The sequence below is a fragment of the Neolamprologus multifasciatus genome, chromosome 14 (genome assembly GCF_963576455.1).
Source record: "Neolamprologus multifasciatus chromosome 14, fNeoMul1.2, whole genome shotgun sequence".
Classification (NCBI taxonomy): domain Eukaryota; kingdom Metazoa; phylum Chordata; class Actinopteri; order Cichliformes; family Cichlidae; genus Neolamprologus; species Neolamprologus multifasciatus.
This window is the reverse complement of record NC_140452.1, coordinates 34,703,004-34,717,790: the sequence shown is the minus strand read 5'-3', so window position 1 is coordinate 34,717,790 and position 14,787 is coordinate 34,703,004. Positions and strand designations below refer to the sequence as shown.

Here is a 14,787-nt window from a genome sequence, read left to right as displayed (position 1 = left end):
CTGACACTCACACAGAGATTGTGGGAGAGAGAGTGTGTGTGTGTGTGTGTGTGTGTGTGTGTGTGTGTTAGTGAGTGTGTGTGTGTGTGTGTGTGTGTGTGTGAGAGAGAGAGAGAGAGAACTTTCACTTTAATATATCAAGTAACCAAGGAGACTTGGGCGACTAATCAATATTTGATACAGTGCCACTTGAGCTGTGTGTGTGTGTGTGTGTGTGTGTGTGTGTGTGTGTGTGTGTGTGTGTGTGTGTGTGTGTGTGTGTGTGTGTGTGTGTGTGTGTGTGTGTGTGTGTGTGTGTGTGTGTGTGTGTGTGTGTGTGTATATATATACTTGGACCACTCTTGTCCATTGCTTTTACTATAGAGGTTGTGGCCCGGGTCCAATGTGAGTGTCAGCACAGAGAATCGTCCCCTGCCAGCTGTTGGCTACCGGAGGATGCTCAATACCTTGAGGGAGGGTATGAGTTGTGTCCCGTGTGGGGTGTATTTGTATTGAGTGATTACCCGTTTATTAAGATAATTCATGTGTATAGTATTCATTTAGTTCTTAAAGTCTCAAACCTTTTAGCCAAGGTTTTCTTCTCCTTATTATAGCCACTATGAAACTGCTACAGGAACCAACTCATCTTTACAGAACAATAAATATAATTATAAAAGTTGGTAAATGGTAAATGGCCTGTATTTATATAGCGTTTTACTAGTCCCTAAGGACCCCAAAGCGCTTTACATATCCAGTCATCCACCCATTCACACACACATTCACACACTGGTGATGGCAAGCTACATTGTAGCCACAGCCACCCTGGGGCACACTGACAGAGGCGAGGCTGCCGGACACTGGCGCCACTGGTGGCACACTGGTGTACATTCTAGCATCATTATTCACCTGACAAATCAGCAAAAGTCATAGTATGGCATCATGTCAGGCTGAACAATTATGTTCGACAATATTTTCACGGACCGGCCTTTAAGGTGTCGCAGATAAATACAACAAAATAAAACTAGTACCGGTACCGAAAAAGAAGATTTATTCATAACACACGTGAAAAGACCAAGGAAAACCGAGTTAACGATAAAAACGATAACAAAATAACACTGAAAACCGATTAAAAACCCTGAAAACCATACATTTCACACCTGAGCCTCAACTTTCGCGGCCCGGTACCAAACAACTCAGGACCGGTACCGGTCCGAGGCCCGGGGGTTGGGGACCGCTGCTTTATACAGCATACCTCATTCACCAGCTCTTCTTTGCTTTCTGACCCAGGGAAATGCACATACCAGCGAAAGTATCGGCTCAAGCATGGCTTGACAGTTGACAGCAACACTGATGGGTCACGTATCGCTCTATGCTGTAAGAGGCCTGGGCTGTGGGTACATTATTCATTATCCTTGTGGACAGTGTTGTCAGTGACTGCTCCCCTGCACATCTATCTCCTGTTGACAATGGGCTAAGGAGAAACAGTGAAACTACCACTGAGGGACTCATTGGGTTGCCAGAGTCATCAAGTTTCCACATCTGCCAGGAGCTGTTTTAAAGAATAATGTAGTTCCCCAGTTCAGGTTCCTCTCTGCCCACTTGAAATATTTTGAAAAATGCAACACATTGAGGGTGAAGGATGGGTTGACAGATACTAGGGGAGGGGGAGTTGAGAGATGGGCCAGGAGAAAGCCAGTGTAGTGTGAATCATTCACCAATATAATAAACTGGTAACAGCGCTGATTAATTCCTCAGAAGCTGGTTGTCACTGACAAAGGTTGATTTTTCAACATTACAGTCTAAACTGCAGTCCTCCCACTTTTAAAAGCAGCCATTCGGTAGATGCAATAAAATACCAGATTTATTTCTTAATTAAGTGCAGTAGGATGGGAATTTGTCTACAGAGATACAGTTTGAGTGCAGAAGTATAAATCAATAAGCCCTGTGCGTGTTGCCGACAGCTTTTACTGCAGCTGTAACCAAGCAGGCCAAAGTTTTATTAATGCCATCATTAATCTTATGAGTTTGGATTGTGATATCAACATGTGGTTTTAAGAGTCGGCCCCTCTCACAGTAAAATCAATGCTTATTAAGCTCCAAATGCCACAGAGAAGTCGGCGTCCTACTTTCTCTGTTACTTTGCAGGGTTTTTTTTATTTTATTTTTGTTTTCATGTTGCTTTATCTTTTCTCTTGTTTCATTTCTCCCCCCCTCTTCCTTTATCTGTCCTCCTTTACCTCTTAGTTATATCTAATCCACTCCCCCTTCACTTCTCTCCTTTCATCTAATTATCTTGTGGACCCACAGCCTCTCTCTCTTTTTCCTTCCATCTCTTCTTTCTACTCACCCTTCCATTTATTTGACCTCTTCTCAATCTTGTCTCTCCACTCAGCTCTCTTCACTACCCTCTCGGTAGGCAATCCATCACCTCCCCCTCGCCTCTGCTGGGTATAATCTGTGGTATGAGTGTGTGTTTGTGCGGGTGTCTCCCTCCTTCCCCATCCATCTGAGCCTCCATGTTCTGAGTTATTGCTATCTAATCATCAGTGAGCCCAGAGCTAATCCACCATCCACACACATCCATGTTTTTTCCCATGCTTTGCAGGTTTGTATCAAGACTCGGAGGAGCGCAGTGAACTTTTCCTCTTCTAGTGTAATTGTCTTCCTTTTTGTATGACAGGCTACCTGCAGGAGATGCATACGGCTTTTCATGCTGCAGCACCAATGGATTTTTGCTGTTGCTGGTTGTTCCTTTACAGATCTATCATCAGTGTCTTTGTCTGCCCTTTGCTTTAAAAGCAGAGAGTCATATGTTTATGATGCTCTCCTGACGTCATAGACGGGATGCTGTCTGCTGACATTTAACGTACAGATCAGCACAGGCTCATGGAAGGCCTCAACATGACGTTTCAGTTTTGATTAGATTTCATCCTGGCCACACTATTTGATTATGATCATATAAAAAATTGTTTCAGTAGACATAATGACATAAGAATGGATAATTAACCAAAACTTTGCTCAGTCCCTTGCCCTTTCTTCAGCTGTTGTCATGCTCGTTTAGCCTATAGTTTCTCTCCTCTGCTGTCGCTGTGTGTGTGTGAGGGGAAGTGAGGAGGAGCTGAATGTGGACTGAAGTGGCCGAATAGAGAAGATGGTGTTATCTTGAGCTGATTGCAAGTTGCTAGCCTACTGTAAGGGCAACACAAACTTTCCGAGTAGTGTTGATTGGTCCAGAACCAGAAACGGGCAAATGCCGACTGAACCCAAGCGTCTGTATGTCTGACAACAGTGAAATAACTGTGGGAACATGTTTCACATAGGGAACGCTTGGAGGATGGGTGCTGTATGTGTCAGCTTGAGGCAGTGCAAACTCACACATATGTATCCATATGAAAAAGATCCACATAATTTAAGTCAAGTCATCTTTATTTATATAGCACATTTAAAAGACATCAAGTGTCAGCCAAAGTGCTGAACAGAGGATAATATAATAAAAAGAATTAAAATAGATAAGATGAAAACATTACAGAAACATTGTAAGACATTCATATATGTTTGTAAAAAATATCTGTACATGCAAATATGCACATACATATACAAAAATGTACACATTCACACACAAGCACACATATGTGAACATAAAATACATGTATACACATGCAAACATCAGCCAATGAGATAAAAGAGCAGAATAGCTAAAACAGAATAAAAGAGGTGTCAGAGAGATCCGAAAGCCTTAGAAAATAGGTTGGTCTTCAGACAAGACTTCCAAGGATGAAGAGGGTTTTATGAAAGGGGGAAAACTGTTCCAGAGTCTCGGGGCAGCAATGGAGAAAGCCCTGTAACCTCTAGATTTGAACTGGAAGCGTGAAACTAATAACAGCATCTGACTGGAGGAGCGCAGAGTTCGAGTGGGTAGGTGGAGGCTAAGAAGATCTGAAATGTAACCTGGAGCCAAACCATGGAGAGCTTTAAAAACAAATAATAAAACCTTAAAATCAGTTCTATATTTACTTGGCAGCCAATGCAAGTATCGGAGTAATACACTCTCTCTTTCTGGTACCCGTCAGGAGCCTTGCGGCTGCATTATGAACAAGTTGCAGGCGGTGAAGGCTTGAGTGACAGATGCCTAAGTAGAGAGAGTTACAGTAGTCAAGACGTGATGATATGAAAGCATGGATAACAGTTTCCAGTTCTTTAGATGACAGGATATTTTTGAGTTTAGAAATGCTCCTGAGTTCGAAAAAATTGCCACGAACCTCTGAATTAATTTGCTTGTCCAGCTTGAGGGTAGAATCAAAGATGAAACCAAGATTTTTTACGTGGGGATGTACATTAGCTGATAATGGGCCCAGGTTGATTCTTATAAGACTAATTTAAGCTCAAGTATTTCCAACGTGGAACTGACCTTAAATAAAAAGTTACTCTGATTAAAAGTATAATAACTCAAAAGTAAAAACAGGCAGACTCTGAAAAGTATAAAAGAAAACAAAAACAGCTCTTAGGAGAAGATTTCTATGACCTCTTTTTCTTTTTTCTTTTTTTTTTGTCAAGCTAACTGAACATTACGTCACTGATATTGTAATAAACCGATATTAACACAAGCAAGCTTTATTTCAACTTAAGTTCTAATTCTTATAACTCTATCCAGATTTAACATTTATTTATGTGAAGCACCAGCCGAGAAAAATGAAAAGAATTAAAAAAAAAGAGAGAAAGAAAGAAAGAAAAACATCTAACTCAGATTACCGGAAAATAATATTTAGTACGTCTTCTTAAATGTCTTAAATCTAAAGTAATGAGCCTGTTAAAGTGTAAGGAGTAGAAAATAGAGATTTTGTGCTAAAAGTATAACAGGCAAAAAAAAAATTCTGTCAAACAAAACATAAACAGATTTTCCCAAACAGTTATGTGTCGTTATTTACTTACTCATTCACGCTCTGCCCGCCTCTGCTCAGGTCATCTGGGTGGTTGCTAGCTGAGAAGTTGCAGAGCCCCCTCTGTTGGATAAACAATGCACTCATGACGTGGTTGAATGGTGTTTCTCCGGTCTCTCCTTTACTTTTTTTAAAACTTGTGTTTATGGCCATCAGCCATAAATCAGCCAACTACCTGGACTTGAGTCCCATTTACTGTGAGACAACTTACTTGTGATGTTGTTGTATATGTTTCCTTCAAAGACGTGTCTGGAGTTACTTCTGTGACCACATTATTCAAATTCAGCTGTCACTGGCTCAAGATCAATTCTAACATGACAGAAACTTTGTGGGTTTTTGTGTTTGTTTCCTCCCCATCAGGTTTACTGATCATTTGGGGTCATGTGCAAAGTGTTAATAACACCCTTTAACCTGTTCATAAGTCCATCTCCTTTACACTGCACTGGCAAGAGGAGATCTAAAGCTTGATGGGTCAGCCCTGCCTGTGGTTTGTTAGCTTGGACGACGGTTCTTGGACGTCGATTAACAAACAGTTAATTTATGAAGTAAACATGACCAAGTGGCCTTTTATCCTTCAGTATTATAATATTTGTATATGTTCTCTCACATCGGATCATTCATTATCAACTCCTCTTATTAAACTGCCGTCCTTTTCTTTTTCCCTCTTCTTTTCATCTTTCCCCCCTTCTTTCTCCCTCTCCTCCTCATCCTCCTGCTCCTCCCCTTCATCTCATCGCCACTCTTCCAACACGTATCCGTCTGTCTCGCGGTTTGCGTTCTTCCATCACTCCTACGTCCTCCGCTGCTTGTTCATTTGTCGTGCTGCTGAGTTTGCACAGGGCCCGCATCAATCACAAACTAATAATGTTATGTAGAAAAATGGATAAAAGAGAGATGGCTTTCTTTCTTTTACGCTGAGGGAATAAAAGCTTGCGGGGGAAGAGAGTGTATACACACAAACACACAGACAGTGACACACTGCTTGTATTTAACTATGCTATGTGGTCTGTTTGTCCTCTAGGGTCTGGGTACCCGTATGTTCTGGAGGCCCCAGCTCAGGACTTTATATCTGGTAAACAAGCGAACAAAAGAATATATATCATCCCGCAATCGCCCCTTGAACTACCAACTAGCCCACAGTCCTCACACTCTGCTACAGCAAATAAAGCTGCATTAGCGCTCAGACATTAATCTTTGATAAGTGCTCATTAAGTGTACTGAACGCTTGAACATTCTCCCTTGCTTTGCTGTGTATTAATATGGCCATCATTCTAATAAATATCACACGTAGGTATCTGCAGATTCCAGCTGTGTGTGTGTGTGTGTGTGTGTGTGTGTGTGTCTTAGGGCAACAAAACAAAAGGAAAAATGGTGACTGGATTCATATATGCACATTCACTTTGTGGCTTTGTATTAATCAACAGCCAACATGAAAAATATCTATGTGTGTATATTATTCCCATTCCACTGTGTGCTCCTCTGCTAAAAAAGACTAACTCCCTCAGCCTGGCCTTATTACAGCTAGCCCCAAGCCCTAATGGAAAGTAATAACGAGCTCCAAACATCTGTGTGTGTCTCCGTGTGTGTGATACAGGGGATAAATGGTTCTGATTAAGGCCTGCTGCAGAGGGGCATGATGATCAATGTGTCCCTTCTTTCTGTTGTTTAAGAACACAAAAATGTACCATGGGCAGACACACACAGTTTTATTTTTATAAGCTGTGTCTGCCTTTTTGCATTATTTTGCATTATTATCAGTTGCTGGCAACACCAGCAACTGTTAATACTTCAAACTTTTTCCATAAGATTGATGGTGTGTTTGCTTTTTCTCTGCTCCCATATGTATGCCTTGCATACATGTAGAGTACACACGTGTGCCTGCTATGTGGATGTTGTTTCTATAAGCTTAAAAGACAGCAAAGGTACTGCATGCACAATAAAAGTACTCTAAAATTGTCGAGGGCAGGCTGTGAAAGTGTAAATCAGCACACTCGTTTGTCTGCAGAGGACTGCGGAACGGAAGTGCTGACTCTGCAGCGGCAGAGCACGGGTGGTGTGTGTGTGTGGGTGGAGGGGTTTGGGGTGGGGTGGAGAGAAGAGGAGGGCCAAACTGTATTGAGAGACTGAGAAATGAGGGAACTGCAGAGCAGCAATTGAAGAATAATTTGAAGAAGAAGGAGTTGGGGGAGGGAAGGAAAATATATAAGACTGAGGGGTGGGAAGAAGTGAAATGGACAAAAGTGAGAGAGGGGCAGGTGACAGCAGAGGGCCGCAGAGTGGACAGCTGAAATTGATGAACAAGGAGGGGGGGAGGGAGATGAGAGGAAGAGAGGAGCTTTCCAGGGAGTCAGCAGCAGGCCCCTTGGCTTTTGGTGCAGCAGGCTTTCATCCAGGAAATGAAATGACTTACCTCTCCCCAGTGCCATTCGAACTCAGCACACACACAAACACACACGCTTGCAAAGTGAGAAACATATTTCCCCGACGCATTTAAGCCAAATGCACACAAACTTGTACCGATTGGCTGTTATTGTGATCATCATTGCCACCATCTGCCTATTTTGGCTCTGTGTGTGTGTCCACAGTGTGTGTCCCTGTTGGAGAAATCATGCCGCCACTTTCTCAGTCGCCTTGTCACAGCCAACTTTTATTCATCATTGTCATCATCACCAGTATTGGACTGGTGCTTTGCTGAGAGCCATTAAACAGAAGCATCCAGTAACCAGTTCAAACAGTGATTTTTCTCTCTGAGCCACATATAAACACCATGTAATCTCATGTGGTAGCTCATGGGAGTTTATTTTTAATCATTGTTACATAGGGGAGCATATTGCAAACGAGCAACTAATCAAAAAAAATCATTAAAAGTGACCTATAATGTTCATGTCCACCTCTGTATTTTAATTCTTGGACTTTATTAGAGGAGGGCAGGATTCATACTTCATAAATTTGCCTCATTTATCTTTTACTGAGCTTTGGTGGAGCCCCTCAGCTCAACGAGCCATTTTAGCTCCCTTAATCCAGCTTACCTCTGATTGGCTGTTTGTCATAAACAGAAGGTATGAACACAGGTGAGCCTGGGATACTCATTTTTAGGACTGCCCCCTCTTGCTATCATCATCCAGATTTAAAGGCTGTGGCTTTGGCTCCCAGAGATTTACTTGTTGACACAGGCCTCTGTATTTGAAAATTTGGCCATGTTTAATATCATTATCCACCATTGTTACATGATACATATGACAGAAAATAAGGAAAAACATGATGGGGCCATTTTTCCATCGTGATTGTAACAAGCAAGTCTATAGGAATAAATAAGCCAAACATCAGCAATGCCCCAGCATAAGAGTTGAGCATAAAATAAACAGAATAACACAAGACAAGCAAGTATGAATAAATTACTAATATTAACCAATAAACCTAGCAGTATAATTTCAGCTTTGCAGGTGTGTGTGTGTGTGTGTGTGTGTGTGTGTGTGTGTGTGTGTGTGTATATCACTGGACAAAACAGCTTCATGATTAATGGGTTTTTATATCTACATTTGTGAATACAGTGGCAAACATCTCTACACGTGTTACTGTTGCTTTTAAAAAAAATAAAGTCGTCGTCGTGGCTGCTGCACTCAGCCGTTCTGAACTTTTCACCTCTTTTCTCATTATTGATTCCTTCTAGACTAATAGATCCAGGAGTGGAGGTTGCCATGACAGTAAAGTTTGGGGTCATTCTTTCAGAGGCCAGCAGGTCAGAGCTGGCTTTGTAGGTTCCAAAGCCTCTGAGGAGACACACGACTGAAGGGACTTCCTGGAAAGAGACGGAGAGGGGAAAGAAAAAAGTCTGTCGCCTTAATGCATTCATTAAGGATGACGTTAAGACTGCAGTATTGATCTGTGTGTGTGTGTGTGTGTGTGTGTGTGTGTGTGTGTGTGTGTGTGTGTGTGTGTGTTCGCCTGGCGATGAAAAGGGCTATTGATCAAAAAGTTTAAAGTTGTATGTAAAAGTTTTGAGCTCCAGAGGTAAAAATGGAGATACAGTGTTGACAGGTCTAGTCTAAGCAATTAACCAGAGACATGTAGTCACAGGTTATAAGATTTAGCTGTCACTGACATGCAGATGCCACAGGAACAACTTGAGAAGGTGTTGACAAAAGAAATATTTCCTATCCAGCTCTCTGCAGTGTCTTTAACACTCAGTGCCATTGTAGAACTAGCTCCAAGTTGGTCATATTGCCAGACTTACCCCATGGTATCACCACCACGATAGTGGGCGTGTGTGTGTGTGTGTGTTTTTTTTGTTTGGTTTTTTTTGGGGTGTGTGTGTGTGTGTGTGTGTGTGTGTGTGTGTGTTTTTTTTTTTTTTTTTTTTTTTTTTTTTTTTTTAAATATATCATATGAGAGTAAATGAAAGAAAAGAAACTGTTATTGGCCTACTCAGGGTGAGCTGCACACAAAGATCAATAGCAATAGAGTTGCATCAACGTGGGTGACTTTTAATGTTATTTGAAATGGGTGACCACTGTGGGGTTGTTATTCAGAGTGGCACTGGCTCCTTCAAACAGTTCTTAGAATATGTGTGAACATTGCCTCAATCTTTAGTCTTTTAAGGACATTATTTTTTTTATCAATTTAGTAATTTTGCTATTTTTTACTGCCCAAAGGTCCAGTCTTGAGTTCAGCAGAGAGTACTTATCGAGCTCCCTAACATCCTATCCAACTTGAGCTCCCTGGTGCCGGTCCTAGCTGTCACACTGCAAGAGGCGGGGTCACCCTGGACAGGTCACCAGTCCACTGCAGGGCTACCCCATAGGGACAGATAAGCACACGCTCTGTTCCACACCTGTGGTCAATTTAGAATCGCCACCTAACCCAGGTTATCCCGCTGGATTGTGGATAAAACTAAACCCATCAAAATATATAGCCAACAGGTCTCTTTGGTATCTGTAACTGATGGCGTACTGTAATAGAAACACGCATGGGATGAGCCTCCATTAATTAGCTTCAGTCTGTAAACATTTTCTTTTCAGAGGAAGATCAATGAGCATGTGTACTGTAGCTAGAGCTGTAACCGAAGACCTAAATTCGGTCTTAACACTGTGTGTGAAGTGAGTTACCTAAAACTCGATCGATGTTCCAGAAGCTCTAGTCCAAAACATGGGCCTTGTTTGCTACTGGAGAACAGCTTTAAAACATTTATAAAGACATCTACAGGCATTCCTCTTCTTTATCCTGCCCTGCTTTTAAATGCAAAGAAATCCCCCCCAGCTGGTTGTGTGAATTTTAGTGCTACTCCCTGAAGAAATGTTAAACATACATCACAAACTCTCTGGAAGTGATTAAAGGAAGTTACCGGGCGGTTTTGCATGTTAACTTTGCTGATTTTTAGCTGCTCGTTTTTGTTTGTGTGTTAGGGTGTGTGTGTGTGTGTGTGTGTGTGTGTGTGTGTGTGCATGCGTACAGATGCTTGTGTATGCCGATACGCCATTACACCTCATTAAGCAGACATTGTACTGCAGCCATAAGACGAGTGCCACAACAGTCGTTACTCCAAGAGTGATTGAGTGCGAGACGAGGTGCTTTGCCTTCTCGCCGGGGACCGACGCCGAGGCTGTTACAGAACATTTACATAAACATCACCTCCTTCTTACATCTCATTAGCATAGAGAACACATCAACATGTAGCAAGGAGCGAAGGAGGAATGGATAGATAGATAGATAGTTTAAAGGACAGATAAATGGGGAGGAAGGGAGGGAAGAGCAACAAGGAGAGTGTTCTGAGTGACTGGAGATGGGCATATTTAGTAACAGCGGAAACATTTACAGATGCATTGTTAGTTTTTATTTCTCTAACATTTCTCTAACATCTCATAACATTTTTTTGTGTGTCTTCAGGGGCTAATTTGTCCTGTTAGCTCTTTTCTTCATGCTTGTAACTCCTTTCTCCCTTGTGCTTCCTCTTTATTTTCTACAGCTGCACAATCAGCTCCTTTCCAAAATTAGCTAATTTCATCAGAATCACAAAGCCCAGTTGGATTACTTGGGGCTAGGTAAAGCTGTTAGGAACTTTGAGGAAATTAAATGCCTAAGAGTGTCTCCCATCATCTACCCATGCTGTAAACTACTCAACCACAAATGCATAGTTTGCAGAGAAGAGAAAAACATGGTGATTGCTTGACATTTTCTTGTGCTTTTAAAATAGATTTGACCTGTCAAGGCATTCTGCAAGACCTCTAAAGGTGCCTAGAGGTATCTAGCACCAAGAATATATAAGACCTGGGGGACATTAGAATCTCTGGGGACTTGTTAAACATTGGGCTCCTACAAATAGGTACTCACCCATACTGACTTGGTCATAAGTATCCGGCACCTATGAAGAAACGTGTTGCTTTACTCTAGTCTATATATAGTTATAATAATTTTTTTAAGTAATTGAAGTGGCTCACTGTTTAAGCAAATGACCATCTGGCTAAGTCAAGTATATGTGTCTTCATTTATATTTCTGATAAGGGCAAGCAAGGCAAGCAGTGTTTATAAAAATATACACCAGTTAAATTCAAAGCAGAGCAGTCGCTGACCTTTTAAACCAATCTCAAACGGCATTCTCTCATAAATCTTCTCTTATTTCCTCAGATTGCTTGCATCTTTGTTTCCAGAGTTGGGTATTGTCTCTGGAAGCAGGATAAACTCCACTTGTCCATGATCACACTGGAATTAGTAGCACAAGTCCATTTCTGTATGTTTGATGTCTGTTTGCCTTTCTATAAAAGTCACTGCACGCCATTTTTCACTGTTGTTCACATATCAACTTAGTGTGAACAACAGGTACCCAGAGTCAATCCAAATCTATGCTTTTAATGCCCTCATCTATTCCGGAATAGAGCGTGCCTAAGTCTCTGAAAATCTCACTGTAAAAATATGGGAGAAAAAATTCCTCTGGCTCTGTCATCTGTTCCATATTTTAAACCATTCTGCCTGCAGCTCTTATTAAGAGATGCTTTTACGTTACAGATGTTGCATCTTCACTCTGCGTTTCATCTTGAACTTGCACATAGCTTATGTAAGAGCCTGCTGGTAGGCTGATGTAATGGGTAGACAGGAGAGGGTGGCACGGTTTGTATATCTCTAGACTGCAACTTAGACATCTTGGAATGAAAAACTCAAAATGTTTTTTTTTTTCTTTGTATCCCTTTAATCTACACTGTACAGTGTACAATACTAATGTTGTAGATTGTTTGTTTTGGTAAACTCTACAGTAGAGCGGTCATGTAATGAAAATGACTCTCTTCTACATTTGGATGTCATTAATAGAATGGTTGTTTCCATTCTCTTCTTCAATTTACTTTTATGTTTGATCTTTATGTACATTTTATAGCAGGTGTGTTTAGCCCACTTTTTAGAATAAGACACACACACACCTTCCAGTCCCCTCTGCCGCTAAAGAAGTTAATTTCTACCGCTGAGCGTACCCCTCCTTCTCTCTTTAAAAGTTTCCGTTTAAAAAGCTGAATGGTCAAATTTTTCTATCTATATTAATTTTAATCTAATTATGCCAGTGGTCTTAAACACAGCCAGGCATTTCTAATTGAATATCTCCTTACGCATGAAGCTACATAATGAATGTGGGGGCACATACACACACAAAACGAGAACAGGCCTCATTGCCATGACTGTGCAGAATTGAGGCATTAATAGTAGGCTCTTTTACCCTTTCCACCCATATATAGCTGTCACCCTGCATAACAAATGAGCACCTGATTTGAATAATTGGGTTTTATCTGGTAGCGGTCACAGGGATTCTGCACTTGCAGTGATTTTCATCTTGGATGCATGTACTCATTCTTCCTGCTTCCTGCCCTCATTTTCCCCATAATAACACCAGAGATGGAGCAATGTGTTGTTTTTCCTGATATAACATATTTCATATTGCTCTCTTGGTATCATCTGAGAGAGTGGTTTGATTAATTTATCCTTATTACACGTTTCATGCAAGTGTGTGGGCGTTTCTTATGGAGGAAAACACTCATACAGTAGAGTTTTGTAACATTTTCAGGCAGAACAGCAACAGTCTGGCTAACAGTCACTGCATAGACTGTTTCATATCTGTGCCCATCCTCATATCAATACAGTCAAGTAAATGACTAAATATACTATATTTCATTTATTATTTAAAAAGTAAAAAAAATAAGAAAATGGAAGAATTGAGGTCAGTTGAATTTTCAGTCTGCAAAATATTTGTTTAAATTATTGAAAAGAGTACCCAATCTGTTTCTTCAATTAACTCATGTAGTTAGTCCTAAATTACAGGTACATTTTTCATTTCCATTAAATTTAAAGAAGGCTTCAACAAAAAATATTTTTTGGTAACAAACATAGAAAAAAGAGTGGAAAATTTCTGAAAGTATATTTTATGGTGCTAAATTGTTTAGAAAAACATGGCAGAGATATACTGATACTGATACTAATCATTTGTAATTATGAGTCACAATTTGCACATGTGATTCATGTCTTATAGCGACTCCTACTGGCTACAGATAAATGTGCTGTGCCTGAACGCCAGAATTAAAAGGGAAAGTAGCTTTATGTCATTATTTTTCAATAAAAATATCAATTGGTATGAAATTCGTAATAGGAAAAAAATAACTGCACAGTCCACATCAGAGCTATTGAACTGTCAAAAGTGAGTTCTCTAAAAAGTCTCAGACTTTGATGTGCTGAAACTACTCTTCTATGCAAACCTTAATCACTTGCAAGATAACTGAAGATACATGTACTGCCTGTTTCACATCCCGTGCCATTCTGTTTCTTCTTTTTGGGGCTCTCCATGGTGGAAACACTAGTGTACTTAGTATCATTATCTGGTTTGACTACAGCTTTCAAACAGATGGCCTCGCATTATCTTCAAGCACTCTTTGAAACGATGCATAATTCATAGTGGAATCAGCTGCTCTGTCCCCGAGGCAACGAATCAAACTCCGAACTATAAGATTTCCCATGTTGCCCACTTACATGGCTAATTTGGTTTCACAGACTACATAGAAAAGGTCGATATAGTTTTTGGATGCCTCATTTTAAGCCATCTGTATTTAGATGACAGGGTGGAGTGTTAATGAGCTAATTCTAGCTGCGTGTATAGATCATAGGAACAATGCACAACACTTGCTAATGTATACAGAGACCAATAAAATGTTACTCATTAAAACTGTAACACAAACCTGTTGAGAGTTCATTACCATACAGCAAAGTTATTTCTAAGATAATTGTGTGAAAATATTCAAAAGTCATCAGCCTCCAACTTTAAGGGTTAAAAATACCTTTTTTTAATTACACTCTGTAAAATGTAACTTTCTAAACACCAGGGGGCAGAGTTTTACTAATGGCTGTGTTGAAATAGTTTATATTTCTTTTCTTAGCTTTCTACCATAGACTTTGCACCATAGCGTGTGGTCCAAAGGTGTATTACATAAAAGTACAGGTACAGTACAGTTCTGGTCCTGCTTCACTTGTTGATTTGGATGGTTTCAAACAGGAATTTACAGAATGTACCTGTGAGCCATGTGTGCCAGTCATGGACCTGCAGTTTTTTGACATTTTGTTGGATTGTCTTTCTTTGGATTTTGTGAAACGTCATTTATTTGGAATTTGTCCAATAAGAGACCAAATGTCTCTCACACTGGCTTTTTAAATATCCCTCTTTTATGTACCCCAGCCTTATTATTGGCTCCATAACATGTTGCAACAAAGTAAACACAAGCGTGTGCGCATACAGTATCTTAATGCCAGAGCTATGAACTATATGCACTGTGTCTCCAAGGCAACCTAAATTGGTCTCAGCAGGTATGTGGGCATCATGGTTTTTGCTGAGGACAGAGTGAGCAAGTGA

The 14,787-nt window shown here is 40.6% G+C and overlaps 1 protein-coding gene across 4 annotated transcripts in view; it reads left to right on the top strand.

The window, feature by feature from the left end:
* Window positions 1-14,787, top strand: part of LOC146504500 (chloride channel protein 2-like) — a 217,965-nt gene that overhangs the window by 100,414 nt on the left and 102,764 nt on the right. For 3 of the 4 annotated variants that reach the window (XM_085131423.1, XM_085131419.1, XM_085131420.1), the window contains exon 3: window positions 5,938-5,988. The exons of the other annotated variant lie outside the window; for it this stretch is intronic. In XM_085131423.1, coding sequence (XP_084987549.1) covers window positions 5,938-5,988 — 51 coding nt within the window. The remainder of the gene's footprint in view (window positions 1-5,937; window positions 5,989-14,787) is intronic. 4 annotated transcript variants of the gene reach the window in all.